General features: G+C 48.7%; 2 protein-coding genes across 3 annotated transcripts in view; both read right to left on the minus strand.

Annotated features, from left to right (window-relative positions):
* The window catches only part of LOC136627285 (gastrula zinc finger protein XlCGF57.1-like), an 83,366-nt gene extending 66,706 nt beyond the window's left edge, over positions 1-16,660 (minus strand). Inside the window, exons 1-7 of one of the 2 annotated variants that reach the window (XM_066602269.1) lie at positions 16,433-16,660; positions 9,528-9,672; positions 6,950-7,129; positions 6,744-6,867; positions 6,597-6,661; positions 6,009-6,111; positions 605-2,593 (exon numbers count right to left, since the gene is read on the minus strand). In XM_066602269.1, the coding sequence (XP_066458366.1) occupies positions 1,419-2,593; positions 6,009-6,111; positions 6,597-6,661; positions 6,744-6,867; positions 6,950-7,129; positions 9,528-9,584 (1,704 nt within the window). In that variant the 5' untranslated portion in view covers positions 9,585-9,672; positions 16,433-16,660 and the 3' untranslated portion in view covers positions 605-1,418. Of the gene's footprint in view, positions 1-604; positions 2,594-6,008; positions 6,112-6,596; positions 6,662-6,743; positions 6,868-6,949; positions 7,130-9,527; positions 9,673-16,432 lie in introns of those variants that run through there. The other variant, XM_066602270.1, reaches the window with a different exon arrangement.
* Positions 1-27,324, minus strand: part of LOC136628683 (zinc finger protein 420-like) — a 312,230-nt gene that overhangs the window by 185,603 nt on the left and 99,303 nt on the right. The gene's annotated exons all lie outside the window — the stretch shown is intronic.

Raw genomic sequence — 27,324 nt, forward strand, 5'->3', positions numbered from 1 at the left:
GGCACCCATGGCATAGTTATATCAGCGCATGTAATGCCTCCAGAACATAATAGAGACACTGCAGAGAAATTGTGAACAAGACTGTGCAAGTGGAAGCGTTGGTATATTATCTTAGACAATACCTTGGAATCACTACTCTGAACATCCCTCCACCCCTTTTCCAGCACCTTCCCAAACCCCTCCTGTAATTTCTTGGTTAATCTGATTATATTTTCTTGTTGCACTACCTAATGATTGTCTGTGGATATCATGTTGTTCTGTCTTTTTCAATAAAAAATACTGAACATAAAAATAATAGTGATGTTTTCTGGGAAAATCCAATTTTCAGAGTTTGTCACATGTATTCTTATGTATACTTGGGATTTTCGACAAATTAATTTTTAATTAATGATAGATCCAAAAATGATCCAAGCAGGTGCTCATTAGCAACTTTCAGAAGTCACTCATAATTCTACACAATATTTTCAGAAACACAGCATTGATCAGAATGACACACAGTTACAGAATACAAGTATTTTGTACTATTCGTCAATAAAACTAGTTTAGAGAAGAAAAATTAGCTACTTCCCCGTGTGAATTTCCTGGTGCCTAAAGAGATATTGTCATGGATGACCTTTGGGGGTCCACAGCGTGATCAATAGGAATGTTTGCATCCTTCAAAAATTGATGTTATGAGGCTGTGCGCACAGCCTGAAGCAATCACACTGACACAAGTTCAGTAAATGAAAACTTCCTCATTTCTGCTTTATTTGTGGGCACATAGCCTCTTTTATAGAGTTTAACATATCTGCCCTTTATGGGCAGGCCAAAGATTGCATAGATAAAACGTATGGATAGACAATTGGATAAGTTCTTTAAGGTCCTTCCTGCATCCGGTCATCTGTTGTTCTTGGCGTTGCCCGTCACATGGTATCAGTCAGGAGGGGGCAAGATGGGATGAGCGAGTTGTCTTTGGTACCACGTGTGGATGGTCCGGTATGATTGGAGGTTCTGACTTGAATTATTAGCATAAATTTCCTGTAATTATTTGCATGAATTTCCCGTAAACTGCCTATGCTGATTAGTGTGTTTGCTAAAAGCGGTAATGTTAAGACTGTGGTTTCGTGTATCTGGCTTGTCCTGCTAAAGTCTGCTAGGAATTGGGAAACAGAGAGTTTCACTGTATATTCTTGTATGAGGAAGTGGATATATAAAGAGAGATATATATATATGTGTGCAAGTAAACAAGGGATGGAAAAATACTGTCATAGGTATATAGAAGATAAAGAATGTTTAGTATATAAAGGATATATGAGGGAGAAGGTCTGCTACAGCTATATGAAAGTGTATGTCCACTGTCACTGAAGTATAGATAGTGTATATCCACTACAATATATCTGCTGGGCAAAACGTTTCCCACATTCTTGACATGAAAATAGCTACTCCCCTGTGTGAGTTCTCTGATGTCTAACTAGGTTTGATTTCACAGTAAAATGTTTGCCACATTCTGAACAAGAAAATGGCTTCTCCCCTGTGTGAGTTCTCTGATGTTTCACAAGATCTGCTTTCTGAGTACAACATTTTCCACATTCTGAACATGAAAATGAATTATCCCCTGTGTGATTTCTCTGATGTCTAACTAGACGTGATTTAAGAGCAAAATGTTTACCGCATTCTGAACAAGAAAATGGCTTCACTCCTGTGTGACTTCTTTGATGTGAAACAAGAGTTGATGTCTGACTAAAAAGTTTACCACATTCTGCACATGAAAATGGCTTCTCTCCTGTGTGAATTCTCTGATGTATAACAAGATCCGATTTCCATTTAAAACATTCCTCACATTCTGTACATGAAAATGGCTTCTCTCCTGTGTGAGTTCTCTGATGGAAAACAAGAACTGATTTACGAGTAAAACATTTCCCACATTCTGCACATGAAAATGGTTTCTCTCCTGTGTGAATTTTCTGATGCATAACAAGCGCTGAATTCGACATAAAACATTTCTCACATTCTGAACAAGAAAATGGCTTCTCTCCTGTGTGGCTTCTCTGATGTATAACAAGATGTGTTTGACAGGAAAAACATTTCCCACACTCTGCACATGAAAATGGCTTCATCCCTGTGTGAATTCTCTGATGTATAACAAGATGTGATTTCCCTTTAAAACATTTCCCACATTCAGAACAGAAAAATGGCCTCTCTCCTGAGTGAGTTCTCTGATGTTGAACAAGATTTGATTTCACAGTAAAACATTTCCCACATTCTGAACAAGAAAACGGCTTCTCCCCTGTGTGAATTCTCTGATGTGAAACAAGATTTGATTTCTGATTAAAATGTTTCCCACATTCTGGACATGAAAATGGATTCTCCCTTGTAGGATCTCCTTGAGGTTTAGCATTCCTCCTGTGACTTTTTTTCTGCTCAGCAGTCTGTGATGAATCAGTAGATGGGATCTGTATAAGAGGATCAGATGATGGATCTTTGCTGTGAAGGGCTGAGGGGATATCTGGGATAATGGCAGGTTCTTCATCTGTATCTTGTGTGATACCACAATCTTCTACTTTACAGTCTGCAGATATCAGACATCCCTCTGAGCTCTCGGCACCGTCATCTGCTAAGAAGTAACAGATTTGTACTATTTTTCAACAATATAATGTATTTTTCGGACCATAAGATGCACATAAGTTTTAGTTGGAAGAAAGAAAGAAAATTTTAAACCAAATGGTGTGCAAAAATGTTTAACAGAATAGACATCTGTGGCCGACACACTGTTATGGGGGCGTCTGCGGCCGACACACTGTTATGGGGCATCTGCGGCCGACACACTGTTATGGGGGCATCTGCGGCCGACACACTGTTATGGGGCATCTGTGGCCGACACACTGTTATGGGGGCGTCTGCGGCCGACACACTGTTATGGGGGCAGCTGCGGCCGACACACTGTTATGGGGGCATCTGCGGCCGACACACTGTTATGGGGGCATCTGCGGCCGACACACTGTTATGGGGCATCTGCGGCCGGCACACTGTTATGGGGCCCTCTGCGGCCGACACACTGTTATGGGGCATCTGCAGCCGGCACACTGTTATGGGGTTATCTGCGGCCGGCACACTGTTATGGGGCATCTGTGGCCGACACACTGTTATGGGGCATCTGTGGCAGACACACTGTTATGGGGCATCTGCGGCCGACACACTGTTATGGGGCATCTGTGGCAGACACACTGTTATGGGGTCATCTGCGGCCGACACACTGTTATGGGGCATCTGTGGCCGACACACCGTTATGGGGCATCTGCGGCCGACACACTGTTATGGGGCATCTGTGGCCGACACACTGTTATGGGGTCATCTGCGGCCGACACACTGTTATGGGGCATCTGCGGCCGACACACTGTTATGGGGCATCTGTGGCCGACACACTGTTATGGGGCATCTGTGGCCGACACACTGTTATGGGGCATCTGTGGCCGACACACTGTTATGGGGCATCTGCGGCCGACACACTGTTATGGGGCATCTGCGGCCGACACACTGTTATGGGGCATCTGTGGCCGACACACTGTTATGGGGGCATCTTCGGCCGACACACTGTTATGGGGGCATCTGCGGCCGACACACTGTTATGGGGCATCTGTGGCTGACACACTGTTATGGGGCATCTGCGGCCGACACACTGTTATGGGGGCATCTGCGGCCGACACACTGTTATGGGGGTAATGTCGTCGGTGAAGGCTGCAGCGGTTAGCGAGTTTTTCCCGCACTTTAACCCACTGATGTCCGGGTCTTGTGTAACCCTCTGGAGCAGGGGCTCTGGAGCTATAATACAGAGGGTCTGGGGAGTGAGGGCATCCCTGACGGGTCCCAATCTAAATGTCAGATAGTGGGAAAAGAATATCGTTAATTTTAATCCTCACGTATGGTTTTGCGTACAGAGAGAAGATGGCGGAGACAAAAGCGGCAGGAATGTTAATATGAAGAAGGACTTTCTCCACATATCTCCATTCCACTCTACCAAAGCCCTTTCCGCGTCCGTACCCACCAAGGCTAGGAGGATGCCATGACGCTGAGCATAGCGGTCTGCATGGAGTAGCCTATGGCAGTTGCCTCTACCGTCCCTCCCCTGGACAAACCCGGCCTGTTCCCCATCTATCAAGTTGGGAACATTGTCTTCAAGTCTCTTAGCTAGCAGCTTAGCCCAAAGCTTGATATGGAAGTTAATCAGGGATATCGGCCTATAGCTTCCGCATAGCTCAGGGTCCTTGTTCTCTTTATGCATCAGAGTGATATGCGCTTCCTGGGCCTGTGCCTGTTCGATAGGACCTCTCCCCTTAGGAGCGCATGGAAGAGCTCCGTTAGGCGTGGAACCAAGATGGATTTAAAAGATTTCTATTAAACTAGGGTTAGTCCTTCAGGACCTGGACTTTTGCCTGGGGGACATGAATTCAATAAATTCTCCACCTCTGTTTGGGCGACAGGTGGCATTAGGGTATCTGCTAGTTTCGGCAGGCGTATATGTTGCAAACAAGAGTTTATCTGTTGACTAGTTCTCAGATCCTCTTGGGCAGTGGTCGGACCTTTTACATTATAGAAGTGGGAGTAAAACTTCTGAAATTCACTAGCAATTTCATTAGAGGAAGTGGCCAATCCTCCTGTCTGAGTTTTAATGGACTTGAAAACATTTTTGCCCTTGCTTTTTCGAGCAAAGAGGACATGAATTTACCTCCCCGATTGCCCTGTGCATGAACTATATGCTTTAGGTGCAGATGTGTTTAATTAAATTTGGATTCCAGACATTGTCTCAAGTCCCTCCTCAACTCAGTCAGCTTTTGTATATTAGCTGAATTTGGGGAAAGCTTCGTTGTCTGCTCTAGTTTTGCTATTTCACCAAGTTTATCTCTTTCAGCATCCTCTTTTTAGTTCTGGAACCCAAAGCAATCAGCAGACCTCTCACAAGGGCTTTCTGGGCCTCCCCCACCAACGGGATCAGCTATATCCATTCACGTGGGGTTGACTGAAAGGGTCAAAGGTCCACATAATGTTTTGTTATTGGGTTAGTGATGGGGGGTCTATTTATCGGTGGGTTCTACAAGATGGATTCCATAGTAAGAGGATGGACCTCTATGGCCTCTAAGGATGACCGACCAGAGGGGAGTATTCTTACTGGAGTGCAGGAGAGACAATGGAGCCACCTGGGCTGTTTGATAGTATTTTAGTAGATTTGGGTCTTGCAGTCCTGCCTTCAGTCTATGTCTGTACAGAGTGGAACACAAAACTCTGGTATTCAGGATATATTCTGGGACCAGAACAGGCAGGGCTGTGAAAAATAGTACAAGAGTTTGGGAAGAAACATCATTTTCTGAGCGTTAACTCTCCCTATCCATGGCATGTGGTACCGGTTCTGGCTTTCTAGAAGTAGCCGGCATTCCTGAAGGAGAGGAGGAAAGTTTGGGGTGTATAATGTCTAAGAATCAGTTAAACGGACACCAAGATACTCCAGTGACCCGGGGTCCCAGTGAAAAGGGAGATTTGATTGCAGTTGAGAGATCATAATCAGCTAAGGCTGCCTGTCAATGGGCGTTGCTGTATCCTGCATCGAATCTCCGCCGCGGGAGATGCTTCCCGGGAGCAGGAGTCGGCAGACGGATCTGACAGATAGTCTCACCATGGACTGATTGCCATTAGGGAGTCGGGAAGGAATTTTTCCCCCAAAAGGGCTAATTGACTTCTGGCCTTGGGGTTTTTTGCCTTCCTCTGGATCAACACAGTAGGATAGACAGGCTGGACTAGATGGACAATGTCTTCATTCGGCCTTACATACTATGTTATTATGTTACTATGAAAGCGTGCATTGCGTTTCTCACGGCCGGAGTACCGCCAAGGGGAACACAATGCAAAAGCGCGGGGACAGGCAGCCTAATACTACACCAATAGGCCACTTAGGAGGCCAGTGATACAGGGGAAGGTTATGGAAGCTCGTTTGTTCGGAGATCACATCTTCTCTGCTGTATTTAGTGGTTACTACTCACCTGGGTGGTTACCTGTAGGAATCTCCTCTTTACACCGCTGATCGCCCCTCACATTTATATCTGTAGTATTAATATCGGTCAGATCTTCATCCTCATACAAAAGCTGTGAGACAAATATTGTAGAAGTCAGCAGATGGTTGGAGAAGTCGTGTGGAATGTTTTATGACATGATGACCTGACAGGAGTAGTTATCTGAGCCACATAGCTGCCGGTCTAGAAGCCGGACATAGATATTACATGGCGGCTCAATGACCCCGCAGGATCCTCATACACTTGTATATCCGGCATGGCTAGACACGCTGCAGGTTGTCTCAGTGGAGGAGATCAGCGTCTACCAGACACATCTGCTGCTTGTCTCGGGGAAATAAAGGAGCAGATAGATATAAATCCAACCTGTTGGCTCCTTATTCCCACCAGCAGTCTCCACCGCCAGAACACTGGGAGAAGATCCAGACAAGATGTAATGTCTCTGGTCAGCGGTAATTCTGCCATCTCCACCGGCCTCATCACACAAGGAGAAGACATCTAATAAGACTGAAGACAAGAGCTTCACAGCCTTCTACAGATCAGAGGGACATCTCCATCTACCTGATGGTCTTGTGGAAGAAGAGGACGGGGACATCTATCTGGGGTTCTTCTCTTACTGGATGGAACTGCAGGAAACACAGACGGACACTGAAGTCATTCTTTATATACAGATAATAAAGTCCCCGTGGATTTAGACCTGTCTATTACCTGGTGATGGGAGCGGCTGGCGGGTCTCCATCATGGCCTCCTTGTACAGATCCTTGTGTCCTCCTATATACTCCCACTCCTCCATGGAGAAATAGACAGCGACATCCTGACACCTTATAGGAACCTGACAACACAATATACAGTCATCACCCAGAAGCCCCCAGTGCTGTTACTGTATAATGTCCCAGCATTCCCTGCAGCGTCACCTCTCCAGTCAGCAGCTCAATCATCTTGTTGGTGAGTTCTAGAATCTTCTGTACATTGATGTCCTGATGTAACAGGGGGTTAGGTGGGTCCCCCGAAACTGGGCTCAGGGGTCTTTCCCATCTATCACACATAGGGGCCCGACGGCCATCACTAGAGACCCTCTTCACTACTGTGTAATCCTGTATATGGGGAGATATTAAAGGGGTTGTCCCGCGCCGAAACGGGTTTTTTTTTTTTTCAACCCCCCCCCCGTTCGGCGCGAGACAACCCCGATGCAGGGAAGTAAAGGAAGTTTACCGGAGCGCTTACCTTAATCCCCGCGCTCCGGTGACTTCAATACTTACCGCTGAAGATGGCCGCCGGGATCCTCTGTCTTCGTGGACCGCAGCTCTTCTGTGCGGTCCACTGCCGATTCCAGCCTCCTGATTGGCTGGAATCGGCACGTGACGGGGCGGAGCTACACGGAGCCGCTCTCTGGCACGAGCGGCTCCATAGAAGACTGCTGAAGACCCGGACTGCGCAAGCGCGGCTAATTTGGCCATCGGAGGCCAAAAATTAGTCGGCACCATGGAGACGAGGACGCTAGCAACGGAGCAGGTAAGTAAAAAACTTTTTATAACTTCTGTATGGCTCATAATTAATGCACAATGTATATTACAAAGTGCATTATTATGGCCATACAGAAGTGTATAACCCCACTTGCTGCCTCGGGACAACCCCTTTAAGAAAATATCACCGCAGACCTTTCCAGAGTCCATCACCTCTCCAGTGACATCATCAGTTATTACCATAGATGAGAATGATGTTATATGACATCATCATAATCTCTCACCTCTCCAGTCACATCATCTGCTATTACCATAGATAAGAATGATGTAATGTGACATCATCAAAAACTCTTACCTCTTCAGTGACCTCATCCGTTATCATAATTTCTAAAAATTGGCGAAAAGCAAAAAGATGGCCTTATGGTTATAGAGAATGATATAAAATTATATACTTTATTGACATATATGCGCTGTAGTGTTTGGAGGAAAATGCTGAGAGTGCCTCGGACTGCAAGAAGATGAAACCAGTCCATACTCCAGGAAATAAAGACAGACTGCTGCCTGGAGGGAAGGATACTAAAGGCAAAACCGAAGTACTTTGGCCATATAATGAGAAGACAGGAGACCTTGGAGAAGATGCTGATGTTGGGAAAAGTGGAAGCAAAAAGAAGAGAGGCCGACCAAGGGCGAGATGGTTGAATGATATCCTCCAGGTGACAGACTGGACACTGGTGGAGTTTTGGGTGGTGACAGTCGACAGGAAGCTCAGGCATGGGCTGGTCCACGAGGTCAAGAAGAGTCGTAAGCAACTGAACGAATAAACAATGAGCTCAATACAGACAAAGACATTTTAAAATTAAGGAATAGGTGGCTGAACTAAATCCTTACTGATTCCATAAAAGAACTGAATATATATTGCTAGGCAGACTGTGAGGACAATTGTCTTTAGCCACTATTATCATCACACAGCATGCAGTGTTTGGGAAATGACGTAACTGTTGGCAACCAATAATGGGACGCACAGGGTGTCAGTTACTACTAGTGATCTATTCTCCTTTTTCTGCATGGTAGAGCCATCCCAAAGCCTAGTCTACAAAACATGCAACACCTCTAGTAACTGACATCCTGTGCACCCCATTATCGGTTGCCAACAGTTACGTCCTTTCCCCAAACATTGCATGCTGTGTGATTATATTAGTGGCTAAAGACAACTGTCCTCATTTTTTATGCACTCACTAAGGATTTAGTTCAGCCACCTATACCTTAAAGACACTTTAAAATTGTCTGTTTTGAGCGCATAAATGAGAATAAAGTATATAATTTTATATATTCTCTTTTGGGAGGGTATAAACATCAGACCATCTTTTGCCTTTGGCAATCTTTGGAAACTTATGTTTATTTAGCCCATTATACCCCAATGATGCACCCTTTCTATACTCATAATCCATTATGGGGGTATGCTGCGGCATATGGATGGTCCGCGAGTTTCTGGATCCCACCAACAGATATTGGACCCGAAATCCTAACCTGGTAACTTTCTTTTAATTTCTCCTGTTTATTTGAAATCTGTATTCATGTTGTATTCCTTATGCTCCCATGCAACAACCTTTTTCCTTGTAGACCTTTGTACATATTGCACTGCTGGACCTTTTTTTAGAATAAATCTACAATTTATCAGTTCAGCCTTGTCTGTTTTACAAGAAACCATAATACTACAAGACAGACTGTATTTATTCATAAATCGGGTCCAATGCCCATGAAAATTGGTGGGGCAGCATTTAAGTGCCTTTGTATGCATATTGTAGAGCTCTGGCGTGCGTTGGAATGGAAGAGGTTGTGATTTGAGCTTTCGCTTCGCATGCGTGCCGGAGCCTGGGAAAGCTGGATACAAATCAGCCTGTATTCTAACAACTTCAAACTTCAGCCATAGATAAGAATGATGTAATGTGACATCATCAGACTTTCTCCCCTCTCCAGTGACATCATCAGACTCTCTCCCCTCTCCAGTGACATCATCAGAATCTCTCACCTCTCCAGTAAGCTGGAAGAGTATCTCTAGGGTGATATTTAATATACTTTCCGCCATCTTGCTCTTGTCCTTCTCCAACCTTCACGGGTCAGCGAGGATGAATTCTCTTATAGACGGATCTCAGCAGAGGATCCGGTGTTGTAGAACCAGAAGGAAATGAGGGTTAAACAATATAAAAGCTGCACAAAACAAGAAGGGGAAAGATTAGAGGAGAGATTAAAGGGCAGCTGTTTTATGATGCCAGAACTGCCGGCAGCACAACATCCTGACAGCCACACGGCAGACATGGAGGTTCTATCAGGGATGCTGCAGCGTAAAGAGAACAGACTTTACAAAGTATTCAGAAACAGGGAAAAGAGTCATAGGGGCGGTCCCTGCAGACTTCTCCCAACCCCCACTCCTCTGTCCCTCAGTAATCAGCACCCCCACATGTACTGCCCTCTCAGTCCTCACGGCGCTCCTCCTCCTCTGCGGTGCACTCATGGGCAGTTGGCAGTGCAGTATATATGCAGTATATTCAGCACCGATTGGCTGAGAGTTGGTCCAATCAGTGCTGTGCTTGATTCCACCTCCCCCATAGCCCGTCTTTCATCCTGCTGCAGCTTCCTTTCACCCCACATGGGCAGAGCCAATCAGACTTGGTTGAAACAGCACATTAATTCCATCATGCTTCCCTTCAAGCATGATTACAAGGCGGCAGACCCCCCCCCCCCCCCCATAGTCATGTACAGATGAGACGCCTCCACCCCCCCCTTAGTAGTGTACAGTTGAGACTCCACCCCATAGTCTTAGACTGATAAGATGACCGCCCCCCCCCCCTTTCCCCATAGTCGGGCATAGATGAGACACCCCGCATAGTCATGGACAGACTCCACCCCCCCCCCATAGTTGTGGACAGATGACTCCCCCATAGTCATGGAAGGATGAGAAGCCCTCGTTAGTTGTGTACAGATGAGACACCCCCCCATAGTCGTGTACAGATGAGACACCCCCCCATAGTTGTGGACAGATGAGACACCCCCCCATAGTTGTGGACAGATGAGACACCACCTCATTGTCGTGGACAGATGAGACGCCCCCCCCCATAGTCGTGGACAGATGAGACCCCCCCCCCATAGTCGTGGACAGATGAGACACCCCCCAATAGTTGTGAACAAATGAGACGCCCCCCATAGTCGTGGACAGATGAGACGCCCCCTATAGTCGTGGACATATGAGACGCCTCCCCCCCCCCTTAGTAGTGCACAGTTGAGACTACACCCCATAGTCTTAGACTGATAAGATGAACCCCCCCTCCCCCCTTTCCCCATAGTCGGGCATAGATGAGACACCCCCCAGTAGTCGTGGACAAATGAGACACCCCCCAGTCATGAAAAGATTAGATGCCCCCGCAAGGTCGTGGACAGATGAGACGCCCCCTATAGTAGTGTACAGATGAGACACCCCCCATAGCTATGGATAGATAAGATGCTCACCCCAAGTCGTGGACAGATGAGACGCCCCCCATAGTTGTGGATAGATGAGACGCTCCCCCATAGTCATGGACCGATCAGATGCCCCCCATAGTCGTGTACAGTTGAGACTCCACCCCCCCCCCCCCCCATAGTTGTGGAAGGATGAGAAGCCCCCGTTAGTTGTGTACAGATCAGACACCTCCCATAGTTGTGAAAAGATGAGACGCCCACCCATAGTCTTGGACAGATAAGACGCCCCCCCCCAAAGTCGTGTAGAGATGAGACGACCACCCAATAGTCGTAGAGAAATGAGACGCCACCCCCCCCCCCCCATAGTCGTGTACAGATCAGACGCCCCCCATAGTCGTGGTGAGATGAGACGCCCCCCATAGTCGTGGACAGTTAAAATGCCCCCCATAGTCGTGGACAGATGAGACGCCGCCCATAGTCTTGTATAGATGAAACAACCCCCTATAGTCGTGTACAGATAAGACAACCCTGCATAGGTCGTGGACAGATGAGACGCCCCCTATAGGTCGTGGACAGATGAGACGCCCCCTATAGGTCGTGGACAGATGAGACGCCCCCTATAGTAGTGTACAGATGAGACACCCCCCATAGCTATGGATAGATAAGATGCTCACCCAAAGTCGTGGACAGATGAGACACCCCCCATAGTTGTGGAGAGATGAGACGCCCCCCATAGTCATGAAAAGATTAGATGCCCCCCCAAGGTCGCGGACAGATGAGACGCCATCTATAGTCCTGTACAGATGAGATGCCCCCTATAGTCGTGGACAGATGAGACACCTCCCATAGTCATGGATAAGATGCCCACCGAAAGTCGTGGACAGATGAGACGCCCCCCATAGTTGTGGATAGATGAGATGCCCCCCCCCATAGTCGTGTACAGTTGAGACTCCACCGCCCCCTCCTCCCCCCATAGTTGTGGACAGATGACGCCCCCATAGTCATGGAAGGATGAGAAGCCCCTGTTAGTTGTGTACAGATGAGACACCCCCCATACCCATAGTTGTGGACAGATGAGACGCCCACCCAAAGTCTTGGACAGATAAGATGCCCCCCGCCCAGAGTCGTGTACAGGTGAGACGCCCACCCATAGTCGTGGACAGATGAGATACCCCCATAGTCGTGTACAGAAGAGACGACTCCCCATAGTTCAGAGCAGATGAGACCCCCCCCCATAGTCGTGGACAGATGAGATGCCCCCCCCATAGTCGTGGACAGATGAGACGCCCCCCCATAGTCGTGGACAGATGAGACACCCCCCCATAGTCGTGGACAGATGAGACGCCCCCCCCCATCAAAGTCGTGGACAGATGAGACGCCCACCCATAGTCATGGACAGATAAGACATCCCCCATCCCCCCAGAGTTGTGTACAGATGAGAAGACCCCCCCAATAGTCGTGGGGAGATGAGATACCCCCCAATATTCATGGATAGATGAAGAGCCCCCCATAGTCGTGTACAGATCAGACGTCCCCCCCATAGTCGTGGACAGATGAGACACCCCCCCACAGTTGTGTACAGATAAGATGCCCCTCCATAGTCGTGGACAGATAAGACAACCTCCGCCATAGTCGTGGGGAGATGAGACACCCCCCCAATATTCATGATAGATAAAGAGCCCCCCCATAGTCGTGTACAGATCAGACGTCCCCCATAGTCGTGGACAGATGAGACACCCCCCCACAGTTGTGTACAGATGAGACACCCCCCCACAGTTGTGTACAGATAAGATGCCCCTCCATAGTCGTGGACAGATAAGACAACCTCCGCCATAGTCGTGGACAGATGAGATACCCCCATAGTTGTGTACAGAAGAGACGACTCCCCATAGTTCAGAACAGATGAGACCCCCCCATAGTCGTGTACAGATGAGACGCCCCGCACCCCCCCCCCATAGTAATGGACAGATGAGACGCCCCTCCCCCCATAGTCGTTGACAGATGAGACACCCCCCATAGTCGTGGACAGATGAGACGCCCCCCCCCCATAGTCGTGGACAGATGAGACGACCCCCTAATAGTCGTGGGGAGATGAGACACCACCCCCCCATAGTCGTGGACAGATGAGCCCCCCCCATAGTCGTGGACAGATGAGCCCCCCCATAGTCGTGGACAGATGAGCCCCCCCCATAGTCGTGGACAGATGAGACGCCCCCCCCATAGTCGTGGACAGATGAGACGCCCCCCCACAGTTGTTTACAGATGAGACGCCCCCCCATAGTCGTGTACAGATGAGACGCCCCCCCCCATAGTCGTGTACAGATGAGACGCCCCCCCCCATAGTCGTGTACAGATGAGACCCCCCCCCATAGTCATGTACAGATGAGACGCCCCCCCCCCATAGTCGTGGACAGATGAGACACCCCTTCATAGTCGTGTATAGATGAGACAACCTCCTATAGACATGTACAGATGAGACAACCCCCCATAGACGTGTACAGATGAGACGCCCCCCATAGTCGTGGACAGATGAGACGCCCCCCCCATAGTCGTGGACAGAAGAGACGCCCCCCCATAGTCGTGGACAGATGAGACGCCCCCCCATAGTCGTGGACAGATGAGACGCCCCCCCATAGTCGTGTACAGATGAGACCCCCCCCATAGTTGTGTACAGATGAGACGCCCCCCCCCCCCCATAGTCGTGGACAGATGAGACGCCCCCCCCATAGTTGTGTACAGATGAGATGCCCCCCCATAGTCGTGTACAGATGAGACGCCCCAACATAGTCGTGTATAGATGAGACGCCCCTCCCCCCATAGTCGTGGACAGATGAGACGCCCCCCCCCATAGTCGTGGACAGATGAGACGACCCCCTAATAGTCGTGGGGAGATGAGACACCACCCCCCCATAGTCGTGGACAGATGAGCCCCCCCCATAGTCGTGGACAGATGAGCCCCCCCCATAGTCGTGGACAGATGAGCCCCCCCCATAGTCGTGGACAGATGAGACGTCCCCCCATAGTCGTGGACAGATGAGACGCCCCCCCCATAGTCGTGGACAGATGAGACGCCCCCCCACAGTTGTTTACAGATGAGACGCCCCCCCCATAGTCGTGTACAGATGAGACGCCCCCCCCCCCATAGTCGTGTACAGATGAGACGCCCCCCCCCCCCATAGTCGTGTACAGATGAGACGCCGCCCCATAGTCGTGTACAGATGAGACACCCCCCCCCCCATAGTCATGTACAGATGAGACGCCCTCCCCCATAGTCGTGGACAGATGAGACACCCCCCCATAGTTGTGTACAAATGAGACACCCCTTCATAGTCGTGTACAGATGAGACAACCTCCTATAGACGTGTACAGATGAGACGCCCCCCATAGTCGTGGACAGATGAGACGCCCCCCCCCATAGTCGTGTACAGATGAGACAACCCCCCATAGACGTGTACAGATGAGACGCCCCCCATAGTCGTGGACAGATGAGACGCCCCCCCCATAGTCGTGGACAGAAGAGACGCCCCCCCATAGTCGTGGACAGATGAGACGCCCCCCCATAGTCATGGACAGATGAGACGCCCCCCCATAGTCGTGTACAGATGAGACCCCCCCCCATAGTTGTGTACAGATGAGACGCCCCCCCCCCATAGTCGTGGACAGATGAGACGCCCCCCCATAGTTGTGTACAGATGAGATGCCCCCCCATAGTCGTGTACAGATGAGACGCCCAACATAGTCGTGTACAGATGAGACGCCCCCCCCATAGTCGTGTACAGATGAGACGCCCCCCCCCCCATAGTCGTGTACAGATGAGACGCCCCCCCCCATAGTCGTGTACAGATGAGACACCCCCCCATAGTCGTGTACAGATGAGACGCCCCCCCCATAGTCGTGGACAGATGAGACGCCCCCCCCCATAGTCGTGGACAGATGAGACGCCCCCCCATAGTCGTGTACAGATGAGACGCCCCCCCATAGTGGTGGACAGATGAGACGCCCCCCCCCCCCCATAGTCGTGGACAGATGAGACGCCCCCCCATAGTTGTGTACAGATGAGATGCCCCCCCATAGTCGTGTACAGATGAGACGCCCCAACATAGTCGTGTACAGATGAGACGCCCCCCCCATAGTCGTGTACAGATGAGACGCCCCCCCCCATAGTCGTGTACAGATGAGACGCCCCCCCCCCCATAGTCGTGTACAGATGAGACACCCCCCCATAGTCGTGTACAGATGAGACGCCCCCCCCATAGTCGTGGACAGATGAGACACCCCTTCATAGTCGTGTATAGATGAGACAACCTCCTATAGACATGTACAGATGAGACAACCCCCCATAGACGTGTACAGATGAGACGCCCCCCATAGTCGTGGACAGATGAGACGCCCCCCCCATAGTCGTGGACAGAAGAGACGCCCCCCCATAGTCGTGGACAGATGAGACGCCACCCCATAGTCGTGGACAATAGTCGTGGACAGATGAGACGCCACCCCATAGTCGTGGACAGATGAGACGCCCCCCCATAGTCGTGTACAGATGAGACGCCCCCCCCCCCATAGTCGTGGACAGATGAGACGCCCCCCCATAGTTGTGTACAGATGAGATGCCCCCCCATAGTCGTGTACAGATGAGACGCCCCAACATAGTCGTGTACAGATGAGACGCCCCCCCATAGTCGTGGACAGATGAGACGCCCCCCCCATAGTCGTGGACAGAAGAGACGCCCCCCCATAGTCGTGGACAGATGAGACGCCCCCCCATAGTCGTGGACAGATGAGACGCCCCCCCATAGTCGTGTACAGATGAGACGCCCCCCCATAGTCGTGGACAGATGAGACGCCCCCCCATAGTCGTGTACAGATGAGACGCCCCCCCCCCCCATAGTCGTGGACAGATGAGACGCCCCCCCCATAGTCGTGTACAGATGAGACGCCCCCCCCCATAGTCGTGTGCAGATGAGACGCCCCCCCCATAGTCGTGTACAGATGAGACGCCCCCCCATAGTCGTGTACAGATGAGACGCCCCCATATAGTCGTGTACAGATGAGACGCCCTCCCCCCATAGTCGTGTACAGATGAGACGCCCCCCCATAGTCGAGGACAGATGAGACCCCCCCCATAGTCGTGGACAGATGAGACGCCCCCCCCCCCATAGTCGTGTACAGATGAGACGCCCCCCCAAAGTCGTGTGCAGATGAGACGCCCCCCCCCCATAGTCGTGTACAGATGAGACGCCCCCCCATAGTCGTGTACAGATGAGACGCCCCCCCATAGTCGTGTACAGATGAGACGCCCCCCCATAGTCGTGTACAGATGAGACGCCCCCCCATAGTCGTGTACTGATACATAACAGACCTGAAGATGTAAAATGTCTCCTAACTGCTGCTAATCAGTAATTCTATCTACAGGGGATACATTACAGGGGGATAAATCACCACAAGTCCCAGCAACCCTCCAACCCCCACAGGAGGACACAGACCTGCCGGACAGCAGCTTCCAGGACCTGTGATGATGTCACTGTCATGTGACCACCTGTGTGGGAGGAGCCACCATGTAGTCAGCTAGCAGGTTCGGTTTTCTGGGTTGTCGGGTTGCTGTGAGCTGCAGCAGCAGAGAGGAGTCATTATGGAGGTCGCTGGTCGGCCGAGAGCGGGCGCTCTATTCCTCTAGGATGCATGTTAGCCTATTACTCCCCACTTCTACACAAGCCAACCTAAACAACCAATCACCGGGAGTCAGGCAACTAAAATAACCAATCACCGGGAATCAGCCAACCCAAATAACCAATCACCGGGAATCAGCCAACCCAAATAACCAATCACCGGGAATCAGCCAACCCAAACAACCAATCACCGGGAATCAGCCAACCCAAATAACCAATCACCGGGAATCAGCCAACCCAAATAACCAATCACCGGGAATCAGCCAACCCAAATAACCAATCACCAGGAATCAGCCAGCCCAAATAACCAATCACCAGGAATCAGCCAACCCAAATAACCAATCACCAGGAATCAGCCAACCCAAATAACCAATCAGAGGGAATCAGCCAACCCAAATAACCAATCACCAGGAATCAGCCAACCCAAATAACCAATCACCGGGAATCAGCCAACCCAAATAACCAATCACCGGGAATCAGCCAACCCAAGTAACCAATCACCGGGAATCAGCCAACCCAAATAACCAATCACCGGGAATGAGTAAATCCAAACTACCAATCAGGTTGTGAATGGTGTGCCTTTGGGGAGTAATATAGATATATGCCTCTAGGACTCATACTCAACGACGTGCTTCCGGGACCTCTGATGATGTCATAATCATGTGACCGCTTGTATGGGAGGAGTCAGGGATCACATGACCAGGGGAAAAAAGGAGTGATTGTTCTTAGAACGTAAACAGGTTTGTTCTATCTATACACTGACTTTTCTGAGCGGCTCTCTGGTTGAGAGACGGAGGACGAACGCGGCTCCCCAGCTGACTGGCCCAGCAGGACAGCAGGGAATTAAAGGCGCAGTATATATAAGACGACCTGGATAAAGGGTGTGAGTGAGGATCCTAACAAACAGGATCTTCACTGTGCACCGGGTGAGTGAGGCAAGATATAAGTCATATGATCATGATATTTCAACACAGACTTCCTTGGGAGATCCGGGGTTCATACAGGAGTTTCAGCGCACCGAGGAATACAGGGGGATAATGGAGAAACTGAAGGATTTGTGGGCGACACCTGACATGAGAGTCATGGAAGCCCTGATGGAAATGCAGAGTGATGTGAAGGGTGTCGACCCGACTACAGTGCCACACTTAAGGGATGAAGGTTCGGAGTGGGGAGAAACCTCAGACAATATTGAGAAAGATAAAGAGATGCGACACATGAAGAGCAGAATAGAGGATATATGGAGAAATACGCTGGACATAATGTTTCTGAAAATATATGACTATAACAAATCAGTACCCAGGGGCTTGAGGGTAAATATTCGGCCCGCATTCCCCAAAGATAAGGATTTTTCTGGTCAATGGATAATAATGTTGAATACATTCTCTACTTTGATGTTGTCAGAATGAATAACTAAGAGGTTATCATCGTTAGCAGCGAACATGAAAGAGTTAATAATTAATAACAATACAAATGTTTATAAAGAGGTGTATGAGTATGCGAGGAGAATTGGGAATGAAATTAGAATGCGCAAAGCTAAAAAATTAGCGAGAGATGCAAAAGATTTTGAGTTAGAAGTGTATTTCCCGAAAGACTATAAAAGGAAGATAAATAAACAATATGAGAAAAATGGAGGGAGGAAAGAAGGAGAACAAAGGGAACAGGAGAAGAATCAGGTTAATAATAGAGAGCAGAGGAGTCCCAGATATGGAGAGCACAACATTGTAGAGAATAGAGGTCCAAATAGACAGTACACCAATAGATTTAAAGGGGTTGTCCCGCGCCAAAACGGGTTTGTTTTTTTTTTCAACCCCCCCCCCCCCCATTCGGCACGAGACAAACCCGCTGCAGGGACCTAAAAAAAATCCGCACAGCGCTTACCTGAATCCCCGCGCTCTGGTGACTTCTTACTTATCGGCTGAAGATGGCCGCCGGGATCTTCTTCCTCGGTGGACCGCAGGGCTTCTGTGCGGTCCATTGCCGATTCCAGCCTCCTGATTGGCTGGAATCGGCACGTGACGGGGCGGAGCTACACGGAGTCGGCATCCTGCACGAGCGGCCCCATTGAGAAAAGAAGAAGACCCGGACTGCGCAAGCGCGTCTAATTTGGCCATTAGACGCCGAAAATTAGACGGCAACCATGGAGACGAGGACGCTAGCAATGGAGCAGGTAAGTGAATAATTTCTTATAACTTCTGTATGGCTCATAATTAATGCACAATGTACATTACAAAGTGCATTAATATGGCCATACAGAAGTGTATAGACCCACTTGCTGCCGCGGGACAACCCCTTTAACATAAATAGGTACGAAAATAGATATCAGGAAAGGTATGATCACCAGAGCAGAAGACAAGGGAGAAATCAGAATAGACACAATCAGGATATGTCTGGGTGGTATAAGAGAAATAGATATAATACGGGCACACCCACCTTCAATTCAAATTTTGATAGGGAACAACGTCTAGGTAGAGACAGATATAGAGATAAAGAGAACTACACAAGGACTAGAGAACAGACTAGTACACATCCTAGGATACAAGAAAGGAGAAGACCTCAACCTAATAAAGAAGTAAAAGATAATAATACACAAACAGATATAAGATTCAACCATCAACTAGATGGGAATCATCGAGAAGATAGAACTATGGGAAGATTCCTGGATGAAAATTGTGGAACATTATACACGATAGATACAACTATTTGCAGTGAGGGGGGGGGGGGGGACAGACCCCTACCCCACGGGATAGGGCCACACACCCTACACAGAGAATGAACGATATGCAGAATAGAACACAAGGAGTCGTGCTATCTACACCAAGATTCAATCCATGTGAAGTGGAGAATCTATTATTAAGTTCACCACCGGAGTTAAATGAGATATTAGATCTCAATGTGAGTAGAAGATCGGAAGAGAACAGAAGGGAATTGGGAAGATTGTCCGTAGAGAGCAACCACAACAGCACAGTTCCTTTTTTAGGAGGGAGAGGACCACTTACCCCGAAAGAACTAAGAACAATCTCATCCCCCAATCGAGATATAGGAAATATGAAATCAACTCCACAGCGGAATATGTTGAACATGCAGCCATCCAAGAAAGTGAATATATCCCAGAAAGGGAGAGCGAAGATTCATCAATTCTACCAGCCAGTACGAACAACCTCGGCCAACGCAAGAAGCGCAAGAGAAAACGGAGAGGGAAGAGGGGGGGCACTCGTACTTCAAAAATCAACAACAGGACTGAATCATCCTGTGAGGAAATAGTGTCCTTTGAAGCTAAACAAAATGGGATATATAACATATCGGAATATGCATTAAAGGGGTTGTCCCGCGCCGAAACGGGTTTGTTTTTTTTCAACCCCCCCCCCCCCCCCCCGTTCGGCGCGAGACAACCCCGATGCAGGGACGTAAAAAATCCCCGCGCTCCGGTGACTTCTATACTTACCGGCTGAAGATGGCCGCCGGGATCCTCTTCCTCCGTGGACCGCAGCTCTTCTGTGCGGTCCATTGCCGATTCCAGCCTCCTGATTGGCTGGAATCGGCACGTGACGGGGCGGAGCTACACGGAGCCCCATTGAAGAAAGCAGAAGACCCGGACTGCGCAAGCGCGTCTAATTTGGCCATTCGACCATTTTAGATGGCGAAAATTAGGCGGGCTCCATGGAGACGAGGACGCCAGCAGCGGAGCAGGTAAGTGAAAAAATTTTTATAACTTCTGTATGGCTCATAATTAATGCACAATGTACATTACAAAGTGCATTATTATGGCCATACAGAAGTGTATACCCCCACTTGCTGCCGCGGGACAACCCCTTTAAGAAGAGATGAAATGGAAGTGCTCGCAAAAGGCCTCTCATTTAGTCCAACTAAGGGGGCCAATTTATTTGAGCTCTTTGTGGATTTGAATGCCTTCATTAGAAAGATAACTCTTAGCAGATATTTTTCTATTCAAGAAATGAAAAATACACAAATAATGAAAAAACAAGATTTGGAAAAATTGGAGTTCGATATAAATGACCCTATAACCACAGATTTGAAACCAAAAAACACGTTTTTTCCAGTTGAAGCGAAGGGTGAATATGTGGACCTATTCTACAATAAAACCATGAAGGACTTCACGAAAATGTGCAAGGAAAACAGACCCACATACCACAATCTAACCAAGAAACAAAGGAACATCTTGAAGAAACTGAAAGAAGAACAATCAATCGTTATAAGACAAGCAGACAAAGGGGGCGCTACCATAATAATGAATTACCAACAATACCATGAAGAAGCAGTGAGAATCCTGGGAGATGAAGAGTATTATGAAAAATTTAAGGAGGACCCAACGAGCAAGATAACCAAAGAGTTTTATTTACACTTACAAGAAGGTTATGAAAATAACAGTATATGCAAAAAAGAATACATCTATATGAAAGAAACTCCCATAGGGGTCCCATATTTTTACCACGCACCCAAGGTGCATAAAAATTTACATCATCCACCAGTGGCAGGGATGGAGTCCATTACTCACAGACTATCGGAATATATAGATCGCCAGCTGCAGAAATATGTAGTTAGTTTACCATCCCACATTAAAGACTCAGGACACCTTCTAGAAATCATCAGAGACATAGAATGGCAACCCAGCTACCTATGGTGTAGTGTAGACATCGAAGCACTCTACTCTAACATTGGACACAAAATTGGAGTAGAAGCAGTGGAGAAAGTGTTAAAGGAGGATTTACTCATGCCAGACCATCAGAGGCAATTCATCTCTAAAAGCATCATGTTTATTTTAAGGAATAACATCTTCACATATAATGATAAATTTTATCGACAATGTACCGGCACCGCCATGGGCACGAAATGCGCACCTACTTTTGCAAACCTTGTTATGGGTTCATTTGAAAAGGAAAGATTCGAGGACAAACGGATAAAATTGTCTAAACGTTTTATAGATGATCTTCTCATCATTTGGGATGGAACAAAAGAAGATCTGACTGACTTTATAGAAAATTTGTCAGTTAATGAATTTAACTTCAGATTCACATATGAGATTTCAGCTACGAAGATAGTTTATTTGGATCTGGAAATAGGAGGAAAAAATAATGAAATCATTACGAGAACCCACTTCAAGAAAGTCGATGCCAATAGTTATTTGAACTATAAGAGTTGCCATCATAGAAATTGGAAGAAGAATGTCCCTTATGGACAATTCCAACGGATAAGGAAGAACTGCACGAGAGAGGAAGACTACAGAGAACAAGCAAAAATAGTGGAGAAGAGAGTCAGAGATAAAGGTTACCCTAAAACATTGGTAGAGGCGGCTTACATCAAAGCATTAAATCAGGAAGACAAAATAATAAAAAGGAAAGAACAGACTAACAAAGACTCCAAAAAACAGGAGAGATATGAAACAGCTTTTACCACGAAGTTTAGTGCGCATTCGGGCCTAATCAATGGCATATTGAAAAAGAATTGGACGGGGCGGAGCCTGGACGTCGAGCGCAATGGCTGCCTGAGAGCTGCGCTCCCACAAGCAGGCACCCACAGCAACTTACAGCGGCTGTCAACCAGCGGAAACATGGGCAAAACGAGCAAAGAAAAGTCCACTGACCTGCAGGGCACCCCTCGACCGACCAAAACGCAGGCTGACATGAGGGGTTTCTTCAGGGAGCGCTCCTCTCGCTCCCCGCGGCCCCCTGCTAAGATGGCGCCGGCACGAGCGCTCGCTCCCGCTCTCAGCCATGGTGAGGAGGAAGAACGGACCTCGGAGGAGGAGGATGGTGAGTCCGTTTCCAGGGGCTTTATGAAGCACCTGATAGCACAAGCCCTGCGCCCCATTAGTGCTGATTTAGCAGAGATTAAAGAAGATTTTAAACTAATGGGGCACAGGGTGGAAGATTTAGAGTCCTCCTCTGCAGCCATTACCTCCCACTCTCTGCAACTGGAGCAAGCCTTAAAGGAACAGCACCTGCATTTAAACAGGTCTCTCCTGCTCCAGGAAGACCTAGAAAATAGGAACAGGCGCAATAATTTACGTTTTAAAGGCATCCCCGAACTGTATGCAAATGACTGCCTGGAAAAAATCGCCAAAGCTATTTTCGCCACCTTGTTGGGGGAGGAGAGAGCGGCCACTATTTGCGTGGAAAGGATACACCGTGCTCTTCGACCGCCGGCAGGTCCCTCTGAACAACCAAGGGACGTAATATGCAAAATTTTGTCCTTCCCGGACGCAGTCGCGGTCCTTAGAGCGGCCAGATCTTTTAAGGATTTGAAGTTTGAAGGTTCGTCTATTCTGTTATTCCAGGACCTGGCGCCCTCTACCCTGGCAAAGCGCCGCGCTTTACGCCCTTTGCTCGATGTTCTGAAAAACCGCGACATCCGATACGCGTGGTTGTTCCCTTTCGGCATCAGCGTGACCATCAAGGGTAAGAGAGTCAATATTCGCACCCAAGAGGAGATGGCGGAGCTGTGGACCCTCCTGGAAATGGATCCGATCGAACTCTCTAATTGGCAACCTCTCCCGGACCTTCCCCAGTTCCAGTCGCTAGAGAACCCAGAGGACTGGCTGCCGGCGGGCAGCACAAAATCCCCTAAGGGGAAGAAGAAAAAACCCAAGCAGGACTCGTGATCCGCTGATCCCGGAGAGTGTCCTCTCCTGTTTTGCCCTCAAATATGGTACTAGCCACGGGGCCTCCCCTATAGCCGTTTTACATGCGGCGCGGAGGATGGTCCTATGGCAATTGATGTTATAAGCTGTTTTTCTTTTTTTGTCTTTTTTATTATTAACCGTTTATGCCTACAGTATGCTATGGGGTTCAGCCGGAGTTGAGCGGTACATCGGATCGGTCGGAGTTATACAAGAGACTTGGTAGCCTTCCGACTTCGAGACTTCAGGACACCCCTCTTCTCAGGTTACGATATAGTGTATCGCACGGCTCGGGCCAGGGACTTTGTAAAAGACTGTGAGCATGTCTTCATAGGCTTTTTATTAGCTGTAACTGTTGTAAGTTGTTTGATCTATCTGATCGGAGGTTTCGCTGGTTGTATACCTCGTTTTTCTGGTTAGTGGGCTGTGGGGCCTGCTTCGTCCAGGCCGCAACTAATTCTCTGACATCCCATCAGATTCATTTCTCGGTGGGATCTCAGTAGGCCGCCTCACGTGTGGACCCTAGTGGGGAGTCACAGACCCCCCCCGGGGCACACTCGCATAGGTTTCCTTGCCAGCAGTGGCTCTGCTGCGGGGATTCTCCTTGCATTATTTTCTCTCTCTGTTGTTTTCTATCTGTGCGTTACCTTACCTTCTGGTATCTTTCTCCCCCTCCTGTCCTCCTCCGCCTCCCCCCCCTATCCTACCCCCTGCCTCCAAACCGGGGACGGCGAAGAGGAGCACTTACGGAAATTCATAATATTCTTATTAACGGTGATTACGTCATTGCTTGTCTCACGTGTGTTTTCTCCCCCTCTTAGTTCAGGGACTCCACCATGAATGAACTGCGTCTCACCTCCTTCAACGCCAAAGGCCTTAACTCGCCCTCTAAACGTCACAGCTTGGAACTACTTCTGAGGAGGTACGACACTAAGATTCTCTTCCTCCAGGAGACCCACTACAAAGGTAATAAAACTTTCCCCCTACCTGGGAAATCATTCCCTCGGGCATTCCACTGCACTCATCCCTCGTCGGCCTCGAAGGGGGTCTCCATTTTTCTCCATAGAACAATTAATTTTGTCGAGGAGGCCCGGTTTGGAGACGACGAGGGCAGAGTTCTGTTCATAAGGGGCACTCTGAATAACACAAAACTTACATTAGCCAACTTATATACCCCAAATACAGAACAGATCCCTTGGCTGCTTAAGCAACTCGAGATCTTAAAACACTTTAGCGAAGGCCAGATTATTTTGGCGGGTGACCTTAACGTCACTCTTAATCCCACAGTAGACTCCTCTTCGGGCCGCTCGCATATATCCCAAAGGAAACTGAAAAAATTGGGCAAACGATTTCAGGAGTTGGGTTTGGTCGACACCTGGCGCACTCTGCACCCCTTCACTAAAGATTTCTCTTTTTTCTCCTCTGTGCACTCCACTTTTCAGAGGTTAGATTATGTCCTGGTCTCCTCCTCCCTACTCCCGTTCCTGATTAGATCGAGCATTGACACTATGACGATCTCCGATCACGCTCCTGTTCATACATCTCTACGTCTCCCTCAACCAGTAGCCAGGGAGTGGAGATGGTCACTGAACATCTCCCTCTTAGATGACATAGAGGATAGAGAATGCTTATCTAAACATCTAGAAGAATACTTTAGCCTCAACTCCACAAAAGAGTCGGAGTCGCCTCTGGTCTGGGAGGCCCATAAGGCCTACATCCGTGGCCTCCTGATTGCCCTGGGCTCTCGCATAAAGAAAAAAAAACAGAAGGCTATCGATGAGAAGCTTTCACGTATCGCCAGTTTGGAGCTGACTGCGAAACTCTCCCAAGTAGTACAGAATGGAGCTGAACTTGCGGCAGCAAGAGCAGATCTGAAACTCCTGCTCAACTCGAAATATAACAAAAACCAGCTGCATTTCCGGCATAAACTATACGCCCAGGGTAATAGGGGCAGCAAGCTCATGTCGTCACTGATTAAAAAGGCCAGAGCTAAAAACTTAATTAGAGCGATCAAATCCCCTGCCGGGGCGACCCTGACTACATCCGGGGATATTGCAGAGGAGTTTCAGAGGTTCTACACGAATTTGTACAACCTCGGGGACACTCATAATACCCTTCCGGGTGAGAACCCCGCGGCCCATGTAGATAAATTCCTGGAACACCTTAGTATGCCGAAACTGAATCCTGCGGGGGCCGCTAGTTTGGTTACAGAGGTCTCACAGGAGGAGGTGGAGGCGCTGATCGTCTCGAGCCCCCCCAACAAAAGCCCGGGGCCGGACGGCCTCCCGCTTCATTACTACAAAACCTTCCTCCCTATACTAAAGCCAAAACTGACTTCTCTGTTCAATGACCTGTTAAGGGGGGCATCCCTGCCGAAGCAATCCCAAGAAGCCCACATTACGCTAATTCTCAAAGACAACAAGGACCCAGAAATGTGCGGCAGTTATCGCCCCATATCTCTGATTAATTTAGATATGAAGTTGTGGGCTAAATTGCTTGCAAAAAGATTAGAGCCGTTTATACCCGGATTGATTAACCCGGAACAGGCCGGCTTCGTTGGGGGGAGGGAGGGGAGAGATAACTGCATCAAGCTCCTCCATGCGGCCAGGTACGCCCAACATCACAAGATCCCACTCGCACTAATAGGTACAGATGCCGAAAAGGCGTTTGATAGGGTAGACTGGTTGTACATGGAGAGAGTTTTGCATTCTTTCGGCCTCCCGGCGCAGTTCATTCGAGCGATTTTTTCGCTTTACAGCTGCCCGCATGCTAGGCTGAAAATCAATGAGATCCTCTCCCCTCCCTTCCTTATAAGAAACGGCACTCGGCAGGGTTGCCCCCTCTCCCCCTCGCTTTTTATTCTATCTCTAGAACCCCTGCTCCAGAGGGTCAGACAAGACCCAGGGGTCAAGGGCCTGCGGGTGGGAGAACAGCAAATTTCGGCGGCAGCTTTTGCCGATGATATTGCCTTTGTGGTCACAGACCCCCAGAAGAGTCTCCCTAGACTCTCTGAGATTCTTGAAGAATTCGGGTCGCTCTCAAACTTCAAGATCAATTTCACGAAATCAACTGCCCTGAACGTATCCATTCCACGAAGGCAATATGACATTTTGAGAAGTAACTCCCCCTTTTCTTGGTCATCCTCCCATCTGGAGTACCTGGGGATTAAATTGACTAAAAAAGCGGAAGACCTATATGCCACTAACTTTATCCCCCTAATCGCGCGGGTCAAACAACTCCTCAATTCTTATGACATCCCCTGCATCTCCTGGCTGGGGAGGAAAAATATCATTAAGTCGTATATACTTCCTCTCATACTCTACAAGATCCGAATGCTTCCTATTCATCTTCCCTCGAAATTCTTCAAACTTATGCGCGGGATCTTCTCGGCTTTTGTGTGGAGACAGAGGAGGCCGAGATTGGCACAGGGTCTGATGATTAGGAGGAGAAGAGAGGGAGGGGTTGATCTCCCTAATCTATATGATTACTACTGTGCGGCCCACCTTCGCTACTGGTGGGACCTCTCTAAGTTGGAGGACGTTGATCCTCTCTCAAGGTTAATAGTAGAGATCAGCAACACATCCCGGATTGAGGCTCTCTGGCTACCCAGAAGCGCTCAATATCGGGCTAAAACCTTCAACCCCCTCCTCAGGGGTCCATGCGAAGTGTGGGACAAGTTCAGAACAGATCTAGCTCCGTCGCCCTCACCTGTCTCCCCCATAGAAGTGATTCCCAGAGTAGTGAACCCGCTTGGAGACCGACCCCGAGCGCCGGTATGGAGAAAGTGTAGGTCAATTTCCATAGCCAATCTGCAAGCCCTTTCGCACCTGCCCCCCTCCACGATCCCTCAAAAACTTCTCCCCGCAGAATCCCTCTCCTTCCTGGAGAGTGCCCAATTAGCAGGATTCTTCAAAGAATTCCTCAGTGAGTTTAAGTCAACCAGACCCCTCTCTGGGTTTGAGAGATCGTGGTTAGACAACAAATCCTCTCATAAAAAGATTGCGTTCATTCGCAGATCCTTTATCTCCCCCTTCCAACCCTATAAACCGGCCTTCCTTACATCATGGGAGAAG

The sequence above is a fragment of the Eleutherodactylus coqui genome, chromosome 5 (assembly GCF_035609145.1).
Source record: "Eleutherodactylus coqui strain aEleCoq1 chromosome 5, aEleCoq1.hap1, whole genome shotgun sequence".
Taxonomy (NCBI): domain Eukaryota; kingdom Metazoa; phylum Chordata; class Amphibia; order Anura; family Eleutherodactylidae; genus Eleutherodactylus; species Eleutherodactylus coqui.